The sequence below is a fragment of the Natrix helvetica genome, assembly GCF_964273705.1.
Source record: "Natrix helvetica genome assembly, chromosome: 4".
Taxonomy (NCBI): Eukaryota; Metazoa; Chordata; class Lepidosauria; order Squamata; family Natricidae; genus Natrix; species Natrix helvetica.
Genome location: NC_138550.1, coordinates 3,638,933 through 3,665,612, shown reverse-complemented (window position 1 = coordinate 3,665,612; position 26,680 = coordinate 3,638,933). Strand labels below are relative to the sequence as shown.

The window sequence follows — 26,680 nt, the reverse complement described above, 5'->3', positions numbered from 1 at the left end:
TTCGGTGCTGTAATAACTTTGAATGGTCAATAAATGAACTGCTGTAAGTCGAGGACTACCTGTAATTAACTGCAGATGACTAATAACCAGATGAGCTTCTTCAGGGAGGTAAGCTTCCTTCCTTCCCTTCCTTCCTTCCTTCCTTCCTTCCTTCCTTCCTTCCTTCCTTCCTTCCTTCCTCTTCTCCTTCCTTCCTTCCTTTCCTTCCTTCCTTCCTTCCTTCCTTCCTTCCTCCCTCCCTCCCTCCCTCCCTCCCTCCCTCCCTCCCTAAGTGGTTTACAGTGTCAGCATATTACACCAAACAATCTGGGTCCTCGTTTTACCGACCACAGAAGGTTGGAAGACTGAGTCAACCAGAATCGAACGCCTGATGGTGGGCAGAGTTAGCCTGCAATATGGCATTCTAACCACTGGGCCACCAGGGCTCCTTCCTTCCCATAGGTGGAGTTTTCCCTGGATTGCCAATTCGAAACAGTTCCGTCCTTGTTTTAAGTACAATGGCTCCCCTGCAAAGCATTCTGGGATTGAGAGTTATTCATGAAATCTGCTCTTTTGAACTTTTATGAGGGTTTTTTTTTTTTTTTGCTTTCTTTTCTAGGTGAATTTAAGGCCATTGAAAACATGAGAATAATTAAAATACCTTCCTTTCTCACTCTCTTCTTTCTCTCTCCCCTTTCCCCTTAGTTCCTCTCCTTCTTTCCTCCTTTCCTTCCTTTTCCCTTTTTCTTTCCCTTTCTTTCTTCCTTCCTTCCTTCCTTCCTTCCTTCCTTCCCCTTTCCCTCCCTTCCTTTTCCTTTCCCTTTCCCTTTTCCTTTCCCTCTCTCCCTCCCTCCCTCCCTTTCTTTCTTTCCCTCCCTCCCTCCATTTCTTCCTTCCTTCCCCTTCCCCTTTCTCTTTCTTCCTTCTTTCCTTCCCCTTTCCCTCCCTTCTTTTTCCTTTCCCTCTCTTCCCTCCCTCCCTTCCTTTCTTTCCCTCCCTCCCTTTTCCTTTCCTTCCCTCCCTTTCTTTCTTTCTTTCCCTCCCTCCCTCCATTTCTTCCTTCCTTTCCCTTTCTCTTTCTTCCTTCTTTCCTTCCCCTTTCCCTCCCTTCCTTTTCCTTTCCCTCCCTCCCTCCCTCCCTCCATTCATTCATTCTTGCTTTCCTTCCTTGACCCAACAGCCTAACAATTTTTCTTCTTCTTTTTTTTCAATAGTTCCTCTTCGGGATTTGGCCCGTTCTCTTAGTAGAATCACCGAAGAAGCCCTAAGAAGCAACGTGTCGAAGAAGAAGTCCCAGGCAGCGTCTTTGGAGCCCTTCGACTGCCCCGTGGGAAGCTCTTGGCACTACAAAAAAAAAATTCCTTCCTTCCTTCCTTTCTCCGCTCCCGGAACGACGAAGCAATCCCAACAGGTCAAGCGTCCTCACATCTACCAACCCCTCGATGGGAGGTTTTCCTCGTCCTTGCATTGTTAAAGCCGTACCACCATATTTGGGTTTCTGAAGACCTTATCTAGGGTGGCAATGCCTGGGCCCAAGCAATGGCTGTGCTGTTTTCCCCACTCCTGAGGTTTTTATTTGACCGCTGAGATGTCCGCTCCATGGTTGGAAGCCAAGGCGTCTGTCTGGATCACGAAACAACCTCCAATCTGTTTATGTTCCAAGACGGACATCTGCCAACCTTGGCAACTGTAAGACTGGGGGGGCTTCAACTCCCAGAATCCCTCATTCCTGATGGAATTCTGGGAGTTGAAGTCCTCAAGTTGCCCAAGATGGAGATCCTTGTTCTAGGAGACTCAGTATTTGTATTTCCTCATTACGGTCATCTTGTAATAAGCAGGGGGAGGGGAGAACGAGAGGGTCCTTGGTGCTCTTCGAACTCAGTTGTTTCCTTGCAGACGTTTCATGACCCAACTAGGTAACCTCATCAGTGCTAGAAGAGAGAGGGGTTTGTGGAGTGATGGAGGAGGAGGAGTAGGAGTTGAGGGGTCCTTGTTGATCTTTGAGCTTGGTTGTTTTCTTGCAGACGTTTCATGACTCAACTAGGTAACTTAATCAGTGTAGAGGGAGTAGGGGGAACTATATATATATAGTATATATATCTCCCATCAGTTTTCCCACTTCTTTTGCAAATCCTTCCCAGTCCAAATCCGTGGAACTCATGGCAGGCTGTGAGCCCACACTTCCAGGGAGCATCAGGAGGGGAGTAAACTGCTTTTAACGAAGCCCGTGGATTAATGCAGCCTCCTCAAAGGGGAGGCTCTACAGGTGCTCGGGTCTTCTAGTCCAACCCCCTGCTCAGGCAGGAGACCCTACATCCGTGATGGCCAACCTATGGCACATGTGCCAGAGGTGGCATGCCTAGCCGTCTCTGTGGGCACGTGCACCATCACCAGCTACTCTTCTGGTTTCCCAGCTGGCGTTCGCAGGCCTCGGAGTGCCAGAAAACGGGCCCAAAACAGGCCATTTTCCGGGCCTTTTGGGGCCATTTCCCATGTCATTTTCAGGCCTTTTTCGGGCCAATTCGACTAATTCCAAGTAGGAAGAAAGACACTGGAAACATTCAAATACTGAAAAGATCTGCCCCAAAAAAACGGCCTGAAAAAGGCTTGAAAAACAGCCAAAACCCAGGCTGTTCTCCGGACCTTTTGGGGCCATTTTCAGGCCGTTTTGCGGGTCATTTTCAGGCCTTTTTTGGGCCATTTTTGGGCCAGTTCCAACTGGGAAGAAAAACACTGGAATCATTCAAACACTGAAAAGACCTGCCCTCCCCAAAAAGGCCTGAAAAACAACCAGACCCGCCCAAAAAACAGGCCTGCACACACCGTCCAGGTTTCTGATACTCCACAAGACCAGTTGACCGCCATGCATTTGCGTGTCGGAAACGCCAAAGACCATCTGGCAGGCGCCTGCAAGCGCATTCCGGTTTGTGCACTGGCTGCCGAAAAAAGGTCTCCAACATCGGCCTGCACCATTCCAGACAAATGACGTTCCAGTCTTTTCTTAAAAGCCTCCACAACTCTTGGGAAAAAGGCTTTCTTCTTTTCTTCCAATAGACACGCTCCAAATTCCTCCCCAATAGATTTTCTTTCTTGAAGGGGGAGAGTTCTCCAGGAAGGAGGCGCCTTATTTAAGGGTCTAAAGCCAGGGGTGTCCAAACTTGGGAACTTTAAGACTTGTGGACTTCAACTCCCAGAATTCCCCAGCCAGCCATGCTGGCTGGGGAATTCTGGGAGTTGAAGTCCACAAGTCTTAAAGTTCCCAAGTTTGGACACCCCTGCCCTACCTATTCGCCCGAACCGGCAGGGGAAAAAAAAACACTTTAAAAAGTGAAATAAAAGAGGGTCCGACGATCGCTTGGCCTCCAGTTGATCCGTGCGATTGTCGGAACCATTTTTTCCCTTCTTTTTAAAGCGTTTTTTAACCAGTGATTCCAGCAAATAAATAGTTTAAAAAATGCTTTTAAAAGTGGGAAAAAAGTTTCCGACGATTGCAAAGCAGAGCCGAATGTCACGGAATCCTCTTCCCCCCCCCCCCCCCCCCACTTTTTAAACCTTTTTTTGCTACCGGTTCTGGCGAGCCTTAGCATTTTTTGCTACCGGTTCTGGCGAGCCTTAGCATTTTTTGCTACCGGTTCTAGCGAAGCGGTCAGACCCAGTACCATTTCACCCCTGGTGTAAAAGGATGTTTGCAGCTCTTTTAATCTCTACCACCTCGGGCTGCTTAAATTCCAATTTTTCTTCCTGGGAATTTTCCTAGCCGTGTCCTGTGGGATGTTGAAAGCAAGCAGGCCGCTTACTCACCCAATCTTTCTTTTTTTTCTTTTTGCTCGAATTTTGCCAGGTCTGCCTTCCAGGGACAATTAGCTACCATTAGACAACTTTGACAAGCTGCCTAACTCTTTGTTTTCATGGCCAAAGAGCCATCAATCTTCTCTAGAGCTGCTCTTATTTTTATTCTTATTATTCTTTAAGCTGTAGTTGTACAACATTCAGCCGTTGGCTCCTTCGCGAGGCTCTGGTTCAGAATTGTGCAATGTTACACCTAGCCTCAGAAACAGTTTCCTCCTAAAATCCAGGCCCATAACGTGGTGGGGAGAATTTAAATTGAATGAATGTAGGCTGAAACCGCGCAAAGTATACACCCCCTGATGGCGAACCTATGGCGCCCATGCCAGAGGCGTCACTTCCTTAAAAGCAATTTACTCCCCTCCCTAATTTACTGCCAAATTACCAGACACTAAACTGGTAATAATGCTGGGAAGAACACAGCTAGTTCTTGACTTACATCCATTCATTTAATGACCGTTCTAAGACGTTAACAACGGCACTCAAAAAAAAAAGTGACTTATGGCCCTTTCTCACACTTAACGACCGTTGCAGCCTCTCCGTGGTCACGGCATCAAAATTCAGGCGCTTGGCCGCTGACTCGTATTTATGACGGTCGCAGCGTCCCGGGGGTGGGTCACGCGATCGCCTTTTGCGACTGCCTGATGAGGGAAGTCAACAGGGAGAGCCAGATTCGCTTAACAACCACGTGACTCACGGAAACAGCTGCAGTGATTCACTTAACAAGAAAAGCCGTAAAACAGGGCAAAACTCACTTAACAGATGCCTCGCATTGCGACCAAAATTTGTGGGCTCAATTGTGGTTGTAGGTCAAGGACTACCTGTAGTGTTAGATATGCCTTAACACAGGGGTGGGATTCAGAAATGTTAGCAACCCGTTCTCTGCCCCCGGTTGCTAGGTGGGCGTGGCCATGGTGGGTGTGGCCTACTCCACCTCCTGCACCATGGGGGGGGGGGCGTTTTCACCCTCTCCAGACTCCGGAAGCTTTTTTGAGCCTCCGGGAGGGCGAAAACAGCCTCGCCTGGGCTCCAGAGGCTGGAAACAGGCTCATTTCCAGCCTTCCGGGAGGCCTGTTTTTTGCCCTCTCCGAGCCTCCGTGTTGGCCCTGCACTTAACTGCCATCCAAAACAAACCGCGTGGAGACTCCTGGGAGGGGCAGGGTGGGCGGGGCCAGCCAGTCCTTGCAACTACCAGTTCGGCAAGCCAGATGTCAAATTAGCATCCGGTTGGGGTACAGCTAGTTCTTGATTTACGACCATTCAAAGTTACAGCGGCACTGGGAAAAACGTTGTTTTTGACCGCTTTTCACGCGACTGTTGCAGCTTCCCCCCACCCCTCGCCTCGCCTCCGGTCACCGGACCCAAATGGAAATGCTTGGCAATGCCATGTACTTATGCCAATTGCACTGTGTCCCGGGTGGGAGTCCTGTGAGAGTGCCTTTTGGGACTTTCTGACCAGCAAAATCAGTGGGGAAGCCCGATTCACTTAGCAGCCATGAACAAAATGTTCCCCAAATGGAAATTAGCTGGGCGAATCGAAAAGAAGGGCTCACAATCTATGGGAATTTGTTTTGCAAAATTGGATCCCCCCTTTTTTGAGTGTGATTCGTTTTATTTTAATTAGCCACAGATCCTTCCAGTGGGCCAAGTTGATCTGATCTCAAAATATTTTCCTTCCTTCCTCCTATATACCAAGGAAAATCAAGACCTTGCAATCTTGAGTTTCTTTCTAACCTTTTTTTCTTTTTCTCCTGGGCTGAAATCATGTTTTGCTAACCGGCTTCAGTTCTTCTCCCAACCTCGAAATTTTATCGGTTATCCCCCCGCTAAAGTATAATAAAGTATGATTCGATGATGGAAAAATCCAATTGATTGTGGCTGACTCAATAAACCATGGTTAAACTAATCACGATTTGGCTTCCCTTCCTCCCCTGCCCTTGTTAACGGCTCCTTCCTGCCAAATCCTTTTGAGAATCCATTCAGTACCTAGCATTGCTTCGCTGGATTCCTAACAGTGGATCTTTATTCAAATAATGTCGGCGGAAACAACCTCTGTGTAATGATTGAGGATCGGAAAAAGTATCTTGCAATGCTTAAACCAAGATGGAACATCTCAGCTTACAAGTACTGCAGAGATTGGATTGTTTCCCAGAATTGCTTACAGAAACCCTTATATCGCTCCGTTCTCCCCCCGTACTTACCCCCAAATGTTTAGGATTCTGCCCCAAGGAGTACCAAGCTACAGTTGGAAATGAAGAACATTTGACTATTTTATGTCCTGGTTTTGGCGGAAACCTGACTTGGCCATCAGACCATTAAAAAACAACAACAACGCCAAGGAGCTCCTAGACAGACCTGAATTCAGTATTTCTCAACCTCGGCAACTTGAAGCTGAGTGGACTTCAACTCCCAGAATTCCCATGTTTCTCATAGAGGCAGATATTTCTCTCTCTCTCTTTGGGCACAATGAGAATATATCCCTGCTGAAGAAAACTCCGTACTGGCAACAGGAAGGGTATCTGGCCAGTAAACACTCCGCTCCATTCCGTTGCCCCCGACTCAACCCTGCAAGGGATTATGGGGCCGTTAAAAGGAAATGATGATGATGTGTTTAAGACGAAGTAGAAGGATGTTCCCTGGTGCTCCACTTCGCCCTGCCAGGTGTTCTCCAAGGCCCCTGCCAGATGTTCAGAGAAATACTTCCACCTCTGCAGCTTTGGCTCTTGCAGCGAGGCAGACACCCCCCCCCCCCAAGCCAGTGGAATATATCCTTTCTGTTTTTAATTCGAATTTCATTTCTAAGCTTCTAAATTGTAACCTGTCTCGGAGGACGCTTAACAACCTTCTAACTGGGATTGTTTGCTTTTGGGGGGGGGGGGGGACGATGACAAACTTCAATGCACTGATTCTGAAATGCTTTACTTTGAAACGCGAGTCTTGGACTCCGCCTGCCAAAAGGAATAAGTGATATCTTTGTATTATTATTATTATTATTAATATTATTATGGAAAGCAACCAAACCACTATGGTTTTTATTATGGTTTTTATTTAATCTAGATCTGGGTTGGGGTTTTTTTTTGTTTTTTTTCCCTCTCTCCTATTTTACAGGTAAATTTTCCGTGGCTGAATTATGGAAACAGCAGCTAACTCTGTAAAAAGACCAATGTAATAAACAACGTTGAAGCATTTTGATATATTGAAATACGTCTAATGGGGTTTTGTCTTGCCCGTATCTCTAAATATAGATACATAAAGGACAATCTATAATGGCTTTTTGAGAACAATGTATTTAATCCGTTTATTCTTAAAGCACTAATTATGAATTTATAGCTAATCAATACCATTAAAGGACATTTGTTTTTTAATTAAAATTTCACTGTGGTCTCCTTTTTTTCCCCTCCAGTGACAGGAATCTTGAAACCTCACCAACTTTTAAGACTTCTGGACTTCAATTCCCAGAATTTATCCATGCTGGCTGAAGTCCGCGTCTTCAAAGTTGACGAGTAAAGTTGTCTAACACACACACCACACACACACTCTCTCTCTCCCTCCCTCCCCCCCTCTCTCCCATGCTATTCCAAAAAACGAACTTTGGAACGAACTTTTTCAAGATACAAAGTTGACAAGTAAAGTTGTCTAACACACACATTACTGACCGTTTTTCTCATGCTTACACCTGTTGCAGCAGTCATGTGATTTACATTTGCATGCTTAACGGGTTCCTGTTTATGACGGTTGCAGTGTCCTGGGGGAGGGGGGTTCATGTGATTCCTCTTTTAGTGACCTTCCGACAAGCAAAGTCAATGAAGCCAGATTCACTTAACATATTAGCGACTAATTTAAGAATGCAGCGATTCGCTTAACAAAATGCGGGGAGAAAAGTCGTAAAACGGGGCAAAAACTCACTTCGCAAATGTTTCGCTTAATGACAGACCTTTGGGCCACAACTGGGGTCATTAAGTCCAGGATTGTCTGTATATTCAACCTTTAGTTTCTTGGTTTTACTCCAGAAATACAACACAGTTAAGCGGAGGCCGCCATCTGCTGGGAAGAAAATTTGAATTTTGCCATCCTAAAGGCATGGTAGTGCGAAGCTTTGTTCTGCTCAATGCAGCTAGTCCTCAACGTACAGCCATAATAGACGTGAAGGATTAGTACCGCTTTATAAAAACCCTAGTAATGCCACACCTGGAATACTGCCACCAATTTTGGTTACCACACTGCAAAAAAGGGTGTTAAGACTTTGGAAAAAGTTCAGAGAAGAGCAACTAAGATGCTCAAAGGCCTGGAGACGAAAACATATGAAGAACAGCTGCAGGATTTGGGTTTGGCTAGTCTGGAGAAAAGAAGGGGGGGGGAGAGACACGATAGCATCTTCCAATATTTGAGGGGCTGCCCCAAAGAAGAGGCAGTCAAGCTACTCTCCAAAGCACCTGAAGGCCAGACAAGGAAAGTGGATGGAAACTGATCAAGGAGAGATCCTTCCTTCTCTCCTTCCTTCCTTTCTTCCTTCCCTCCTTTCCTTCCTTCCTTCTCTCCTCCCTCCCTCGCTTCTCTCCTTCCCACCTCCTTTCCTTCTTCCTTCCTTCTTTCTCTCCTTGCTTCCTTCCTTGTTTCCTTCCTTCGTCCTTCCTCCTTTCTCTCCATTCTTCCCACCTCCTTTCCTTCTTCCTTCCTTCTCTTTCTTCCCTCCTCTCCTTTCTTCTTTCCTTCTTATTTTATTTATTTATTTATTTATTATTCATGCTTCTAGACCGCCCCCTCTCCCAAAAGGGACTCGGGGCGGTGTACAGTCCATGCAAAATATATCAAAATACAATAAAAAATGAATATGTACAGTTGGAATGGAGGAGGTTAAAAATGGAATTAAAAGAACTGTACAAAGCAATATATATAAATATAGGATTTTGAACCCCTAAAACACACACAATAAGTTAAAAACAATACCCCTAAAATAACCAGTTAATACATTTGCCAGGAGGGACAGTTGTAATTATGCCAGGCCTGCTAATCGGAACAGGTGAGTCTTCAATTTTTGCCGGAAGGAGCGGAGGTCAGTAGTGGTTCTAATGTCGGGGGGGAGGTCATTCCAGAGGGTTGGGCCCATCACAGAGAAGGCCCTACTCCTTGGTGTCGCCCGTTGGCATTGCCTAGTGGACGGCACCAGGAGAAGTCCCTCTCTGTGTGAGCGAATTGGCCGCAGGGATGTATGTGGGAGGATGCGATCCCGCAAGTAACTAGGTCCCGTGCCATGGAGCGCTTTAAAGATGGTAATCAGCACCTTGAAACGCACCCGAAAAACCACAGGTAGCCAGTGCAGCTCGCGCAGGAGAGGTGTTACGTGGGAGTATCTTGTACTCCCCATCACAGCCCGCGCGGCTGCGTTCTGAACTAACTGCAGTCTCCGGGCGCGTCCCAAGGGCAGCCCCATGTAGACAGCGTTGCAGTAATCCAGGCGGGACGTCACCAACGCGTGAGTGACCGTGCGTAGGGCATCCCGGTCCAGTAGGGGGCGCAATTGGCGCACCAGGCGAACCTGGTGGAACGCCCCCCTCGCCACGGCTGCCACATGGTCATCCATTGACAGCCGGGCATCAAGGAGGACGCCCAAATTGCGCGCCCGTTCCACAGGGGGCAATTGTTCGCCCCCTATGGCCAGCGATGGAATCAGCTGGCTGAACCGAGGTGCCGGTAGCCACAGCCACTCAGTCTTGGAGGGGTTGAGTTTAAGTCTGTTGTCCCCCATCCAGACCCCGACGGCTTCCAAACACCGGGACATCACTTCGACAGCCTCGTTGGGGTGGTTTGGGGTTGAAATATACAGCTGGGTATCATCAGCGTAGAAGTGACACTCAACCCCAAAACCACGGATGATCTCACCCAGCGGCTTCACATATGTGTTGAACAGGAGAGGCGAGAGGACCGACCCCTGTGGCACTCCACAAGTGAGTGGCCTCGGGGTCGACCTCTGTCCCCCTGTCAACACACATTGCTTCCGGTCGGAGAGGTAGGAGCCGAACCACCGCAGAACGGTACCTCCGACTCCTATCCTCTCCAACCGGCGCAATAGGATACCATGGTCGATGGTATCAAAAGCCGCCGAGAGGTCTAATAGGACCAGGATAGAGGAACAACCTCTATCTCTGGCCCTCCAGAGATCATCGACCAACGCGACCAAGGCTGTCTCTGTGCTGTGCCCGGGTCGGAAGCCGGACTGGCGTGAGTCTAGATACTCGGATTCGTCAAGGTGTTGTGGAAACTGCTGCGCCACCACATTCTCGACAACCTTCGCTAAAAACGGAAGGTTGGAGACTGGACGATAGTTAGCTAGCTCCATTGGGTCGAGTGCAGGCCTCTTAAGTAAGGGTCTCACCACCGCCTCCTTCAAGGCGGCTGGTAAGGATCCCTCACCCAATGAGGCATTCACCAGGCCCAGAAGCCAGCCTCGGGTCACCTCCCAAGATGCCAGTACCAACCAGGAGGGACACGGGTCCATTAAACATGTGGTGGGTCGTAGCCGTCCACGCAACCTATCCAAATCCTCGGGGGCAACAGAATCAAACTCCTCCCAGGATGGTCTCACAAGACTCGCTGTTGGCGGCCCGTCTGGTCCACTGAGGGGGGCCCATCCGCTCCGGATCTGAGCGACTTTATCCTGCAGATATTCCCCAAACTCCTCTGCTCTGCCCTGCAAGGGTGCCCCCTGCGTCCTCTGTGACAAGAGGGAGCGGGTCACCCTAAACAGGGCGGCAGGGCGGTTATCCGCGGACGCAATAAGAGCAGCGCAATATCTACGTTTGGCCGCCCTTAATGCCACAAGGTAGGTCCGTAAATAGGCTCTTACCTGTGTTCGATCAGATTCGGAGCGTGAGGACCTCCACCTGCTCTCTAGACGTCTCCTATGGCGCTTCATCACCCTCAGCTCCTCGGTATACCAAGGAGCCCGGGTGGGTCGCTGCCGCAGGAGAGGTCGCAAAGGCGCAACCCGGTCCAAGGCCCCAGCCGCCGCCCTATTCCAGGCGGCCGCTAGGTCGTCCGACCGAGCGCGGGTCAGGGCTACAGGTAATGGCCCAAGCTCCGTCTGGAACCTATCCGGCTCCATCAGGTGCTTGGGGCGGTACCAGCTTGGACCATCTGGTCCCGCCTCCTCGCGGTGGGGGGTAGCGCCAGGGAAGTCCAGCCGGAGACATGAGTGATCCGACCATGACAGGGGTGTAACAACAAAGTCCCCTATACCCAGATCACTCGTCCACTGCTCAGATACAAAAACAAGGTCCAATGTGTGGCCACCTTCGTGTGTGGGGCCCTGAATTAACTGGGTCAGGCCCATGGCTGTCATGGAAGCCATGAACTCCCGAGCCACCTCAGACGCTGCTCCCGTCGACGGCAGGTTGAAATCCCCCATAACCACAAGCCTGGGGATCTCAACCGCCGTCTCCGAGATCAGCTCGAGGAGCTCGGGCAGGGCCGCTGATGTATAGCGAGGAGCCAAGTATACAATCAGCAAACCCAACTGCCTCCCTGGGCCCCATTTCACACCAAGGGACTCACACCCGGATATCTGAGGAACAGTGAACTCCCTCGGCTCTTCTCCCTCCCTCCCTTCTATCCTTCCTTCCCACCCTCCTTCCTTCTCCCTCCCTTCTTTCTCTCCTCCCTTCCTTCCCTCTCTCCTTCCTTCCAATATCTTAGGAATTGCCACAAAAAAAGGAGTCAAACTATTCTCCAAAGCACCTGAAGGCCAGAGAAAGAATAATGGATGGAAACTGATCGAGGAGAGATCCTTCCTTCCTTCCTTCCTTCCTTCCTTCCTTCCTTCCTCCTCTCCTCTCCTCTCCTCTCCTCCCCTCCCCTCCCCTCCCCTCCCTCCCTTCCTGTTCTGATTCATATTTATGATGGTCACAATGTCCTGGCATCATGTGACCTCCTTTTGCGACCTTCTGACAAGCGAAGTCAATGGGGAAGCCGGATTCACTTAACGACCGTTTCACAAACTTAACTGCAGTGGTTCATTTGCGGACAAGAAAGGTTGTAAAATGGGACCAAAATCACTTAACAACTGTTTCAGCAGCCAAGAGAAATTGGGGCTAAAATTGTCATCTTTTGCAGCCTCTTGTTGGCTTCCTCTCAGCTTCGGTAGGCAGAGTCCTGGTTTTAAGCCAGGGGTGTCCAAACTTGGGAACTTTAAGACTTGTGGACTTCAACTCCCAGAATTCCCCAGCAGCTGGCTGGGGAATTCTGGGAGTTGAAGTCCACAAGTCTTAAAGTTGCCAAGTTTGGACACCCCTGGCTTAAAACCAGGACTCTGCCTACCGAAGCTGAGAGGAAGCCAACAAGAGGCTGCAAAAGATGACAATCCACAAGTCCACAAGTCTTAAAGTTCCCAAGTTTGGACACCCCTGTTTTAAGCCATCCCCACTTTGAGGGCTTGGCACCCGATTACCATCCAGGCTTCATTTCCCCAGCGGGATTTGGCACCCAACCGTTTCCATCATGCTGGGGAAAGCAGCTTGGAGCTCAGGGTTGTTTTGGGGTCATTGACCTGAACTTTGGAAATGGCCTTTTCCCCCGAGAAATGGCTTCGGTTACCTTCCGGAAACCTCTTAGGATAAAGAGGGATTGTTTTTCCTGGAGGGTGTTTGGGAGATTGAATCTTAAAAGTTGTAGAAGCTCATGGCTCAGGACCTAGCTACTTGCGGGATCGCATCCTACCGCACACATCCCTGCAACCAATTCGCTCTCACAGGGAGGGACTCTTCCTGGTGCCGTCCACCAAGCAATGCCAACGGGCGGCGCCTAGGAGTAGAGCCTTCTCTGTGATGGGCCCAGCCCTCTGGAATGACCTCCCTCCCGACATTAGAACCACCACCGACTTCCGCTCCTTCCGTCAAAAATTAAAGACTCACCTGTTTCGATTAGCCGGCTTGGCCCATCCATAGTTTTACCTCACCTCCTGCCAGATATTTTAGTTGGGTTAATTTTAACTTTCTGGGGTATTTTTAGGGGTTATTTTTAATATGGTTTTAATAGCTTTACTTTAAGATACAGTCTTTTAACCTCCTCATCTAATGTAAGGATTTGTGTATTTATATTTATTCCTATGTATTTGTGTTTTAATTTGACTGTACACCGCCCCGAGTCCCTTTTGGGAGAGGGGGCGGTCTAGAAATCTAAATAAAAGTAAAGTAAAGTAAAGTACTCAAGGTTGTAATTGTTCAGCCTGGTCAGAGTTTCTAGTGGCCAGGAGGGGGCAGTAGGAGAGCCTCCATTGGTCTTGCAGCTTTTCTTTCTTTCTTTTTCTTTCTTTCTTTCATCTTTTTTCTTTCTCTCTTTCCTTTTTTCTTTTTCTTTCTTTCTTTCCTTTCTTTTTTTCCTTTTTCCTTTTTCTTTCTTTCTCTTTCCTTTTTTCTTTCTTTTTCTTTCTCTTTTCCTTTTTTTCTTTCTTTTTCTTTCTTTCCTTTTTTCTTTTTCTTTCTTTCTTTCTTTCTCTTAATTTTCCTCCCTTTTTCTTTTTCCTTCCACCCATCCACAATTACTTACTTCCTCTCACTTTCTCTCTCTTCTTCACCATCCTTCCTTTCTCCCTCCCTCCCTTTATCTCTCTCTTTCCTTCCATCCATCTCCTTCTTTTCTTTTTTCTTCTTCCTCCCACTCCCTTTCTCCCTCCCTCCTATTTATCTCTTTCCTTCCACCAATCTTCATTTTTTTGTCTCTTATTTTTTTCTTCCTTCCATTCTCCTTCCCTCCCTCCCTCTCTCCCTCCCTCTTTATCTTTCTCTTTCCTTCCACCGATCTTCCTTCCTTTGTCTCTCTTATTTTTTTCTCTTTCCTTATGCTCCCTTCTTTCCTTCCTTTCTTCCTCCCTCCCTCCCTCCCTTTTTATTGCTTTCCTTCCACCCATATTGCTTCCTACATTTCTTTTTCTTTTCTTCCTTCCACCAATCTTCCTCTTTCCCTTTTTCTCTTTCCTTCCACGTCTTCCCTCCTTTAATCCCCGTTTCCCTGTCCTCTCTTTCCTTCCTTCCTTCCTTCCCCTTTTTCTCTTTCCTTCCACTTCCTTCCTTCGATCCCCTTTCCCCTGCCCTCTATCTTTCCTTCCTTCTCCTCTTTTTCTCTTCCCTTCCACTCTTCCTTCCTTCCTTCCTTCTTTCCTTCCTTTCTTCCTCCCTCTCTCCCTCCCTTTTTATTGCTTTCCTTCCACCCATATTGCTTCCTACATTTCTTTTTCTCTTTTCTTCCTTCCACCAATCTTTCTCCCTTTCCCTTTTTCTCTTTCCTTCCACATCTTCCTTCCTTCGACCCCCTTTCCCCTGCCCTCTTATCTTTTCTTCTCCTCTTTTTCTCTTTCCTTCCACTCCCTTCTTCCTTCCTTCCTTCTTCCTTCCTTCCTTCCTTCCTCCTTCCCTCCGCCTTTTTGCTTGCCTCTGATTATTCTATTTCTTTGTTCAGGTGAGGAAATACCTTTGTAACAATGACCCAATGGCTGGGCAACTTTCAGCCAGACCCTCCCTCGCTCCTCGGTGGTTGTTATGGAGTAAATATCAGGAGGAAAGAATATTAGGTAGGTTTGCCGCCTTGAGTTATTTATAAAAATAATTATAAAAATGAATAAATCATGCTCATTGATTCGCCAGTTATGACTTCTCTGGCCTCCCATGTGTATACTTGGGAGAGTGTCTCATCCTAGAATTGTGGAGTTTCCTTCCATGTAAACGCACACAAACGGGGCTGAGACGAAACTCACTTAAAAGTGTCTTTTTGCATTGCCAGCTTCTTAAATTCTAGACTTCTTTTTTTGTTGTTGTCGGTTGATTTCCTGCAAGACAATGATAGTTTTTATGCCTCGAAAAGCAAGCATCCTTCCAAGCTGTATATCTTCAAAACTATCTGGGAACGAGCGGGATTATTTTTCCCCCATTTAATTAGCAAATGCTGGGAGTGGAAATCCACAAGTTGTAAAGGTGCCCAGTTCGAGCCCCCTGATGCCGAACGACGTTTTTCAAGCTTTGTGACTATTAAGACGCCTAGACTGCAGTGATTCATTTAATAGCCATCTGGCTTAGCCACAGACGCTTTGGCCCTAATCGTGGCCGTAAATCGAGAATCTACCGTATGTACTATGAATTTTTATTGTACTCTATATTTACCAATCTGGGGACGTTCTATGGGATATTTTAAGAGAATGTGATCCATTATTAAAATTATTTATGCCTTTGATGAAGCGAACAATCATTTCTTGATATATATATATGGGTCTGGTTTTCCCCCCCATATTGTTTCCTTCTTTTCTAGGTTTTCCACTATTTTCTCTTTTTATTCTTTCCCTTTCGTTTCTTTTGTACAAATGTCTGTCTTTTTCTTTGTAATGTACAATATATACTGTATATAAAAACAGGTGTGTGTTTTCCAGCATAACTCTGGAACGCCTCGAGCAATTTCAACGAAACTTGGTACACAGATGACTTACTCTCTGGAAACAAATACTGTGGAGGTAATAAAATATTGTGTTCTGTTAAGATACAGCCTGTTGTGCCTTTCAATGGCACAACATTGAAACATCTACTGTACTGCCGTAAAATGGCTTCTACTGTACAGCACAGTGCAGTTGCCATGGTAACGGCTTCACAGTACTCCACAAGGGGGCTCCTTCTGGTAAGGGGGAAAATCCAATATTTGAAATTATGTTTGGTCGGGACATTTCCGCCCAATCAAAATATATAAATAAATAAATAAATAAAGGGAGACTAGTATAGATCTATTTCACGCTATTTAGCTCTCATCAGCTAGCCATACCCTTACTGGGAATTGAACCTGGGCTGTATTACATTAAGGGTATGGCTAGCTGATGAGAGCTAAATAGCTTGAAATAGATCTATACTAGTCTCCCTTTATTTATTTATCAGCACAAATGCAACACAAATGTAACAAAGGCAACATTAAAAAATGGCTTTCTGCCTGGATGGCTCCTAGGGTGAGCCGAAAGACAGACAAGGGAAGCAGTATGCTCCCTCCCATATTTGGGCATACCAGGGGTTGTGACACAATACACACACCCACACCCACACACATCATGTAATTGGATTCCGCCTTGATTTCTCACAGCAATAGATACAAACAACCTCTTATGCAATGAAGATTTGAATATTTAAAACAAAAGTGTTTTCAATAGCTTCAATAGCGTTACTTTAGATTGGGAAACTAAAACTGCCGTTAGGCCTAAGGTTAACTTAATTTCTAGCCTCCACACAAGTCCTGGGGATTCCCTGTTCGTTAACTCTCTATCTGTGCACCACTGCCCTCTTTGCAAACACATGATGCACAATTAGGTATTTGCACAGAGAGTTGCAAAAGCATCTGATGGGGTGCTGCCACCCGAAAACGCTTTCCTTGAAAAGGCTTTCAAGGCAGTTTCTTTCCCAGGCTGCTCAGGTAACGTCACCATCCCCTCCTCGCTTCCAAGAATGGTGCGTGCGGCCGGCTGTTACTGCACCCCGTTTTCAGGCAGTTCTAGGCAGCGGAGATCGGGGCAACAGCCTTTTCGGGTGGCAGCGCCTTGCCTGACACGTCCTGCGCAGAGCCCGCTTCCGGGTGAGGGGTTTAAATTTTTTTTAGAACCTCTTCTATAGGTGTGGCTTGCTTTGTGGGAGTGGCTTGCCGGCCATGTGACCGAGTGGGAGTGGCTTGGCAGTCATGTGACTGGGTGGACGTGGCCAACTTGTAAAATGTGGTGAAACTCACTTAACAACGCTCTTGCTTAGCAACCAAAATGTTGGCTCAGAAACTGGCATTTGAAGCACGCAAGTCTTAAAGCTGTCAAGTTACAAGACCCCTAACCCTTTAGGAAAAACCCCTTCCTCTCTCCCTCCCTCCCTTTTTATTGCTTTCCTTCCACCCATCTTCCTTCATTTCTTTTTCTCTTTCCTTCCTTCCACCAATCTTCCTTCCTATCCCTTTTTCTCTTTCCTTCCACTTCCTTCCTTCCTTATTTCGATCCTTTTCCCCCTGCCCACTATCTTCCTTCCTTCCTTTCCTTCCCATAAAGTGTGACCATAAAGTTATTCTATTCCTATTCTATTCTAATTACTATTCTATTCTATATTCCTCTTCTATTCTCTATTCTAATTACTATTCTATTCTATATTCCTATTCTATTCTATTCTATTCTATATTCCTATTCCATTCCATTCTATATTTCTATTCTATTCTATTATTCTATTCTATTATTCTATTCTATTCTGTTCTATTCTGTTCTATTCTAATTATATTCTAATTATATTCTAATTATATTCTATACTCTATACTCTAGTCTATAGAATATATTCTATATATTCTATATTCTATCTCCCCCACCCCCGTGGAGAGGGACGCGCAAGCGCGGGCTCTCGCCCCTCCCTCTGAGCCAAGCCCCTCCCCCTTAAAAATTCACAGCTGGCGGTGGGAACTGGAGGTGGATCGGAGCCGGAGAGCGGCGGCGGCGGCGGCTGGCGAGCGAGGTGAGGCTGGGTGACCAAGGATCCCCGGAGCGGCGTCGGCCGGACATGGGTGGCTGGGGGTCTGCGGCGACCGCGGGCGCCTTGTTGCAAAGCCAGAGCGCCTCCTCCTTCGCCGTTCCCTGGTGCAAGAGACGCGGGTTTCAAGCTGGCTTAAAGCGGGAGGCTGCCGTGCGCTTAGCTGGGTTGGAGAGGTGGTGGCGGCTGGCTCTTGCAGACAGATCGGGGGTGCAGGGATCCCCGGGGATCTCCTCGATGCCCCCCCTCCCCGCTTTACTCCTCCTCCTCCTCCCTTGCTTGTTTTTCTCTGGGGGGTCTCAATCTTGCAACAGTGAGTTAACGTTGCTTCTTTTGGGGTGTCTGTGCTCCGGGCTGGTGCAATTGTGCAATCCTGGCTTGCAAAGAAGCCGCCTTGCAGGTGTAGCGGATCGAAGCTAAAAGAAAAGAAACGGGATTTGAGGGGAGATCTTGGCTTCTGTCTTTAAAGGAATATGCATCCCCTTTCTTTAGCTTGCCGGCTTCTCTTCTCTTTGCCCCTTACTTTTTCATTCAAGTTTCTAGTCCCTGGGGCAAAAGGGGGGGTGCTATTTGGCCATGAAGGAACCTGTTGGGACTAGCCTTGACCTCCTTCTAAAGCAGCCTAAAGAAGTTCCTACTTTCTTTTGGCCAAACGCATCCCTCCTTTGCCCCAGGGACTAGAAACTTGAATGAAAAAAGCCAGGAAAAGTCTTTAAGGCCGGTCCCTGGATTGGAGAAGAATATTTTTTAAAGACGCTTGGGCTGCCTGCACTAATCCTTTGCACCAATTATCAACTATGGTTTATAAACTCTGGTAACCAGCCTTAGCCCTCACACATTATCATAGCTTAGTGTGTTGTGTGAGATCAATTGTGGAGTTCTGCTCTGATGTTAAAAAAACGAGTTGAGTGGAGTCCCTTAACTTCTCATTCAATTGTTTTTGTTACTTTGTTCCTCTTCTTCAGCTTTCTTGTTTCATTTCTCTGGCCCTTCCCTAAAATCTCCCCAAGTTCCCAGAACTCATGAGATAAAATGTCAAGGATGTAGCGAAAGAGCTACACTAGAAAACCTCCAAGGTCCCTTCCAACTTTATTGTTTTGTGTTTTCAGCCTTGGCAACTTCTGGGATGAGTGGACTTCAACTCCCAGAATTTCCCAGCCAGCAAAGCTGGCTGGGGAATTCTGGGAGTTAAAGTCCACTCATCTTCAAATGGCCAAGGTTGAGAAACACTGACATAGATAGATAAGATAATTTAGGAAGACCTTGTAAAAGACCTGTCAATCAAAGAAATGGGAGGTTTTTACACAAAGGTTAGCTAGTCATCTGTCAGGGATGCTGTATGCAAGGGGCTGGACTTGATGACCTTTGAGGTCCTCCCAACTCTTGATTTCTAGAAGAAATATACCCCTAGATACAAGTAATACTTCTTATGCAAGTAATTTTCTAAGGACTATTTTCCAAATTATTCATGGTGTCTTGTATTTTCGGTATGGATTGCACCAGTAGAGGTTAAACCAATTTCCTTGTATACATGATATACAATGACAATAAAGGCTATTTTTTTTTAAAAAAAGGAAAAAGCTTGCCAAAAGAGTAGTGATGAAAAAAAAAATAGGATAAACCACTCCAGGTGTCTGGAGCAGGCGAAAGAGAGAAAGAAAAGTCAAAAGTTATTATAAATATGAAATATAAATAAATTTTCTTTTCTTTCTGGCTATTCTGCTTTTAAGACGAAGGAAGACAGGTTTCAATAATGTTCTTTTTAAAAAGAAAACACTGGCGGATGGGTGTGGTGTGCTGTCCAATCTTTTATAGATGTCTCTGTTGCAGAAGCTGGGCAGGGCGTTGATGGGCAGTCGTTCAATTTGATTCCTGTTGAGCAGGAGGGTGGATTAAATGGCCTCTCGGAACCCGTTCGGCCTTAAGAGTCTGTGTTTTGCAGACATGCAATCTCTTCTGCATGAAACATCACTTTTTGCACTGTTGAATGTGTTCTCGGACGCAGAACGCTGGTGGCATGAATAAATAGGCACACTAATCTATAAATGCGCATGAGTGCGTTTGTTAAGCGAGTCCACTTCCCCCGTTGACTTCGTTTGAATAAATAAATCATGCCGCCGTTAAGTGAACCCAACATTCCCCATTGATTTCACTTGTTAGAAGCCGCCTGCGAAGGTCGCAAAAAAGGGACCCCAGGTGGCTATAACGGTTGTGAATACATGTTGGTTTCTAAACGCCCGAATTTTGATCCCGTGGCTGTGAGGATGCTGAGATGGTCATAAGTGCGAGGACTGATGATAAGTCCTTTTTTTCAGTGCTGTTGTAACTTTGAATGGTCACTAAACAGATGATTGTAAGTTAAGGACTGCCTGTACATCGTACGGGGGCTAAAATCTAATTTTTCATTTTTTTAAAAACTAAAAATCAGCTAAACATATTTCTCTTGGTACCTCAAACTCGGTGATAGTCTGTTGATGTAGGATAGGGGTGTCCAAACTTGGGAACTTGTGTCCAAACTTTAAGACTTGTGGACTTCAACTCCCAGAATTCCCCAGCCAGCATGGCTGGCTGGGGAATTCTGGGAGTTGAAGTCCACAAATCTTAAAGTTCCCAAGTTTGGACACCCCTGATGTAGGATGTGATGTGAAATGCAGGTAGTTTTCGACTTATGACCACAGCTGAGCCCAAAAGTTCCATTGTTAAGCGAGACATTTGTTAAGTGAACTTTGCCCCGTTTTACGACCTTTCTTGCCACAGTCGGTAAGTGAATCCCTGCAGTTGATAAGTCAGTAACCTGGTTGTTAAGTGAATCTGAATTCCCGTTTGACTTTTGCTGGTCACACAATCATGGGTATGCTACAAAGATGGTAACTGCGAAAAGCGACCATAAGTCACTTTTTTTTCCAGTCCCGTTGTAACTTGGAATGGTCACTAAATGAAGTGTCGTAAGTCGAGGACTACTGAAAACTTGACTTTCACTCGGCTGTGTGTGAGCTTTCTGCTTTCCCCTGGGTACATCCAATTGTCTTACAAATGACTTGGCAGCTCATTGCTGTATTTATGGCTATGGCTTTCAATAAATATTTATGGCTTTAGTAATGGAACGGCAGGGGAATTTATCGTTCCACCTTATCACCCAACGTGCAACCTAGTAGTGCCTAATCCTTGTTTGTAAATCCTGCTCAGGACGTTGGCTTGCAACTGGGGGAGAAATTGAGCTACAGTCTTGAATGACAAACCGCCTGAGCTCGGAATTTCTGTTGCTAGCTGAGCGTTGTGCTCCATTTTACGACCTCTCTTGCCACAGTTGTTAAGCGTATCACTGCCGTTGCTAAGTTGGTAACATGGTTGCTAAGTGAATCTGGCTTCCCCATTTGACCTGGCTTGTCAGGAGGTCGCCAAAGGGAAGCAGGTGACCCCGGGATACTGCGACCGTCATAAATAGGAGTCAGGTGCCAAGTATCTGGAGTTTGATCATGCAATGGACATAAGTATGAAAAAAAGACATTTTTCAGTGCTGTTGTAACTTCGAACAGTCACTAAACAAACGGTTGTAGGTGAAGGACCTACCTCCCAGGGAAAGGACTAATAGGATTAATACAGGGAGTCTAATGGTTAAAATTTGGATGCTTGGTAACTGGTTCCTATTTATGACGGTCGCAGTGTCCCAAAGTCACGTGAACTCCTTTTATGACCTTCTGACAAGAAAAGTCAATAGGGAGAGCAGGATTCACTTAACAACCGTGTTCCTATCAGTCATTCAAAATAGAGCTGGAAGGGACCTTGGAGGTCTACTAGTCCAACCCTTTGCTCAAGCAGGAGACCCTTTCAGACAAACAGTTGTCCAATCTCTTCTTAAAAACCTCCAGTGATGGAGCAACCACAACTTCTGGTGGCAAGCTGTTCCACTGGTTAATTGTTCTCACTGTTAGGAAGCTTCTCCTTAATTCCAGGTTAATTATAACAACTACAGTGCTTCCCCTGAACAGCTGTGGCAGGAAAGGTCGCAAAATGGGACAAAGCTCTCTTAAGAAATGTCTCACTTAGCAACATAAGTTTCAGGGTCCATTGCTGTGGTCATAAGTCGAGGACTACCTGTCATTAAATCCCATTACCTACAGGAGATGTATCGTGTCCCAGGGACATCTGCGTGAGGATTTTTCAACCTTGGCAGTTTTAAGACGGATGCAGTTCAACTCCCAGTATTGAGTCGCCTGGGGGATTCTGGGAATTGAAATTGGCTGGGGGATTCTGGGAATTGAAATCGGCTGGGGGATTCTGGGAATTGAAGTCAGCTAGGGCAGGGGTCAGCAATCTGCAGCTCCAGAGCTGCATGTGACTCTTTCCTCCCTCTGCTGCGGCTCCCTGTCGTTCAAAATATGCGTCACAACTGCCAATGTGCGACACCCACCAGAACGTGATTTACCGAGCTCTTTGACCCCAGAAAAGGCCAACCGTAGATAAATCCAAGAAAAGAAAAGTTTCAGAAGAAGAAAACAGAACATTTAATTCAACTACATATGCTAGTTTTGTGGCTCCTTCTGTTTTTTCTTTTCTGTGGGAAACAGGTCCAAATGGCTCTTTGAATGTTTATGATTGCCGACCCTTGAGCTAGGGGATTCTGGGACTTGAAGTCAGCTGGGGGATTCTGGGAATTGAAATTGGCTGGGGGATTCTGGGAGTTAAAGTTGGGTGGGGGATTCTGGGAGTTGAAGTTGGGTGGGGGATTCTGGGAGTTGAAGTTGGGTGGGGGATTCTGGGACTTGAAATCGGCTGGGAGTTCCAGGGAATTGAAATCGGCTAGGGGATTCTGGGAGTTGAAGTCAGGTTGGGGATTCTGGGAGTTGAACTCGGCTGGGGGATTCTGGGAGTTGAGGTTGGCTGGGGGATTCTGGGAGTTAAAGTCGGGTGGGGGATTCTGGGAGTTGAAGTCTGTTGGGGGATTCTGGGAGTTGAACTCGGCTGGGGGATTCTGGGAGTTGAACTCGGCTGGGGGATTATGGGAGTTGAACTTGGCTGGGGGATTCTGGGAGTTGAAGTCCACCCATCTTCAAGCTGACCAGGTTGAGCAATCCTGATGCAGAAACACCCGAAACATGAGCAAGGCAATGAGCTTGACGTCCGGCAACATTTACAAGGTCACATGTGGTCTCCACTTGGACTGGATTCAAATATGCCAGGTTTCTATAACAATGCTTTGTCGAATAAACCACAGTTGACTGGATTCCTGCATTGCATAAGCCATAAGTTATGCTTCAGAAGCCACAAGCGGAAGGTGTGCTTAAGCTTTGAAACTAAAACAAAGTCAACCCTAGGAGAGTTGAATGCAACGTGTGAACGAACTGCCCTCTTGGTGCTATAATTCCTCTTGGTTTGAAAAATCTCATTTGCAAAAGAATTGAATACAATAGTAGAGTTGGAAGGGACCTTAGAGGTCTTCTAGTCCAACCCCCTGCTCAGTCAGGAAACCCTATACCAGTGATGGCTAACCTATGGCACGCGTGCCATAGGTGGCACGCGGAGCCATTTGTCAGGGCACGTGAGGCATGAGCGCGCTGGCCAGCTGAGTTCACCGTTTTGAAAAGCCATTTTTTCACCCTCCCCAGACTCCAGAGGCTTTATATGAGGCTGGGGAGGGTGAAAAGAGCCTCCACGCCCTCCCCCCCCGGAGGCCCTCCGGAGGCTTCAGGGACCGTCCGGAGGCTTCCCTGAAACCTTCGGAACGCGTAAAACGACCCTCGAGCAAACCAGAAATGACTTCCGGTTTGCTCGGAGAGTCGTTTTGAGCGCTCCGAAGGCATCAGGGAAGCCTCCGGATGGTCCCTGAAACCTTCGGAACACTTAAAACGACCCTCCGAGCAAACCAGAAGTGACAGTCCCTGAAGCCTCCGGAGGGCCTTCGGCTCTTTTTGCCCTTCACAGGCTCCTATAAAGCCTCTGGAGCCTGGGGAGGGTGAAAAAAGCATGTAAAAATGGGGGGGTCGCGCCTGTTGTGCGTGAATGCGAACTGGGGGGTCGTGCATTGCATTGTGGGTGCGGCACACCCGCACACGACCCCCTTGCGATCCCCCCACTTGTGGCATACGAGCCAAAAAAGGTTCACCATCACTGCCCTATACCATTTTCAGACAAACGGTTGTTCAATCCCTTCTTAAAAACTCCCAGTTTTTAAAACTATAAGGACAGGGCAGCTGACATCGTGTATAGGTAGTCCTCGACTTTCAACGGTATTTGTTTAGTGACCGGTCAAAGTCACGGCATTGAAAAAAAGGGACTTACGATCGTTTTTCACACTTAAATCCATTGCCGCATTCCCGTGATCACCTGATCAAAATTCAGAAGCTTGCCAATTGACTCGTATTTATGACGGTCACAGTGTCCCGGGGTCATGTGATCCCCTTTTGCGACCTTTTCACAAGCCAAGTCAAGATTCACTTAGCAACCGTGCGACTCACTTAACAACTGCTGTGGTTCACTTAGCAGCTGTGGTCAAAATTCAGACATTTGGCAACTGACTCGTATTTATGACGGTTGCAATGTCCCTGGGGTCACGTGGTTCCCTTTTGCGACTTTCAGACAAGCAAAATCAGTGTGGAAGCCTGATTCACTTAACAAGCCTGTGACTCACTTAACAACTGCAGGGATTTGCTTAACAGCTGTGGCAAGAAAGGTCATAAAATGGGGAATTTAACCAATTCTCACTTAACAACAGGTATATTAGGCTCAATTGTGATCATAACTTAATGACTGAAAAGAAATGTCCTAAAATGGGGCAAAATTAACTTAAGGAATGTCTCGCTTAGCAGCATGACTTTTGTGCTCTATTGTGGTCATAAATCAAGGACTAACTTCATTGCATTCAGATGTTTTGAGAGGCTGCTTTTAATAAATGAAATCAGCCTGAAAGAACAATCCTTTTTAACCAAGATAATTTGATTTTCGAGCCTGTGAGCGGCGTTTCTTCCTTAAAATTTCCCTTGGCTGAGTTGATTGATAATAATAATAAGGTTCACACATTAGACTAAGATATGTTGGTTTGATTTGAACCATTCTGGTTTAGGGATTCACTTTGGATTCACACCACATTCATAAGTCGGTTTACACCCAAATAGTTTAAGTAACTTTATTAGTTTTAACCTTCATCGATTGAGAGAGGGGCTTAGAATATTGTGCGAAATGGAGCCTTTCGATCTGGGTGTCTGGAAATCCAGAGGGTGGCTTAATTCAGTAACCAGGTTAACTGGGTTGTGTGAATGCTGCAGCTATGTGTACAGACTGATGGGTTTGGCTAAAATTTCCTGACAATGAGAACAATTCATCAGTGGAACAGGTGGCCGTCGGAAGCTGTGGATCGCCTCCATCCCTGGAGGTTCTTAAGAATAAATTGGACAGTCATTTACTATGGGGTCTCCTGCTTGAGCAGGGGGTCAGGCTAGATGACCTCCAAGGTCCCTTCCAAACCCTGATATTTTGCATTCTTTCTGGTTTACTCAGCGACCCATGGTTACTTGTCAGGGAATTGTGCAGCAAATGGAGTCAGAAGACACTGACACAAACTTGCAGTGTTATATGCCATAAATAAATGTATTTTACATGTATATTTGCCTCAAACAAGATAATCGGGCACATCATTGCATCGTGAGGTAAATCGTGAGGTAAATCACAGAACGGCATGCATTGCACACAGAAGAAAAAGGTGGGAAAAAAGGGAACCTCCCCCTTTGGACCCCCTCAACCAATCATAACGTAGATTGCCTCATGCAGGAGCCGGCCCTCTCCCATCAATCAACTTTACTCTTCCAACTATTAAATTAAATATCTTAACAGTTATTCAAACTCCAGTTAGCCTGATTCACTTATTTTATGAAACCAAGCAATCCACCTTTGGCCTTGTATAATGTGCGAATTGACCCCAGAGTCAAACCGCAGCTGCCTTGCTGCTTTTTTCCTCATGAGCATTTTAAAGAATCGGGAGACCATGAGGACTAGAAACATTTTTAGCCCGTCTGTTTCTTTGTGCTTGAAAACCGATGACAAGTGTGTTCAGTGGAGGCTTTTTGTTGACCTGGATCTGGCCTGAACATCTTTGTGTGGGTTTTTTTTTCCGCCAAAAGAGTTTCTCTAGAATTGTTTGATTCATTGTTTAATTATTTGCAAAGCTTTGCAAAGTTTCGGGGCGGAACCTCATCCATTTTTGAGGGAGAAGGAGAAACATGCGTGTGCCTCGCCTTTATTGACACGTATTTCATTAGCACAGGGAGTCCTCGACTTAACAACAGTTCATTTAGTGACCGCTCAAAGTGACAGTGGCGCTGAAAAAAGGGATATGACCATTTTTCACAGTTACATGTGAAATGTGCATGTAGTTACAAGTTACATGTGTAGGGTTTCCTGCCTAGGCAGGGGGTTGGACTAGAAGACCTCCAAGGTCCCTTCCAACTCTGCTATTGTATTGCATTGTATTGTCCTCGTGATCACGTGATCCAAATTCAGAAGCTTGACAAGTGATTCATACTTATGGCCGTTGCTGTGTCTCAAGGGCATGCGGTCCCTTTTTTGTGACCTTCTGACCAGCGGTACACTTAACATCTGTGGCAAGAAAGGTCGTAAAATGGAACAAAACTCACTTAACACATGTCTTGCTGCACAACCAGAAATGTTGAGCTCAATTGTGGTCGTATGTCAAGGACACCTGTAATCCTCGTCTTAACAACGGTTCATTTAGCGGCTGTTCAAAGTGACAGTGGCACTAAAAAAGGGACATGCTCATTTTTCACAGTTTACATGTGAAATGGGAAGCCAGATTCACTTAACAACCATGTGACTCGCTTAACAACTGCCGTGGTTCACTTAGCAGCTATGATCAAAATTCAGACGCTTGGCAACTGACTCGTATTTATGACGGTTGCAGTGTCCCTGGGGTCATGTGGTTCCCTTTTGCGACTTTTGGGCAAGCAAAATCAGTGGTTGATTCACTTAACAAGCCTGAGACTCACTTAACAACTGCAGGGATTTGCTTAACTATGGCAAGAAAGGTCGCAAAATGGGAACAAAATCCACGTAAGACATGTCTCGCTTCACAACAGAGATGTCGGGCTCAATTGTGGTTGTAAGTCGAGGACGCCTGTAGTCCTCGACTTGCAGCTGTTCATTTAGCGACCGTTCAAAATGGCAGTGATATTGTAAAAAGTGACTTGTGACCCCTTTTTCTCACACTTGGGACTGTCACAGCATCCCCACAATCACAAGATCAAAATTTGACACGAATGTATGAATTTTAAATGTCCGGTGATCCCCTTTGTGACCTTTTAACAGGCAAAGCCATAGGGGAGAGCCGGATTCACTTA

General features: G+C 46.5%; 2 protein-coding genes across 3 annotated transcripts in view; both read left to right on the top strand.

Annotated features, from left to right (window-relative positions):
* Nucleotides 1-3,001, top strand: part of ACER3 (alkaline ceramidase 3) — a 41,957-nt gene extending 38,956 nt beyond the window's left edge. For both annotated transcript variants that reach the window (XM_081950176.1, XM_081950174.1), the window contains one exon: nt 1,194-3,001. In XM_081950176.1, coding sequence (XP_081806302.1) covers nt 1,194-1,247 — 54 coding nt within the window. In that variant the 3' untranslated portion in view covers nt 1,248-3,001. The remainder of the gene's footprint in view (nt 1-1,193) is intronic.
* A 14,234-nt stretch (nt 3,002-17,235) lies between these two features.
* The window catches only part of CAPN5 (calpain 5), a 75,298-nt gene continuing 65,853 nt past the window's right edge, over nt 17,236-26,680 (top strand). The window contains exon 1 of the mRNA XM_081952871.1: nt 17,236-17,318. The gene's annotated coding sequence lies outside the window, so the exon portion shown is untranslated. The remainder of the gene's footprint in view (nt 17,319-26,680) is intronic.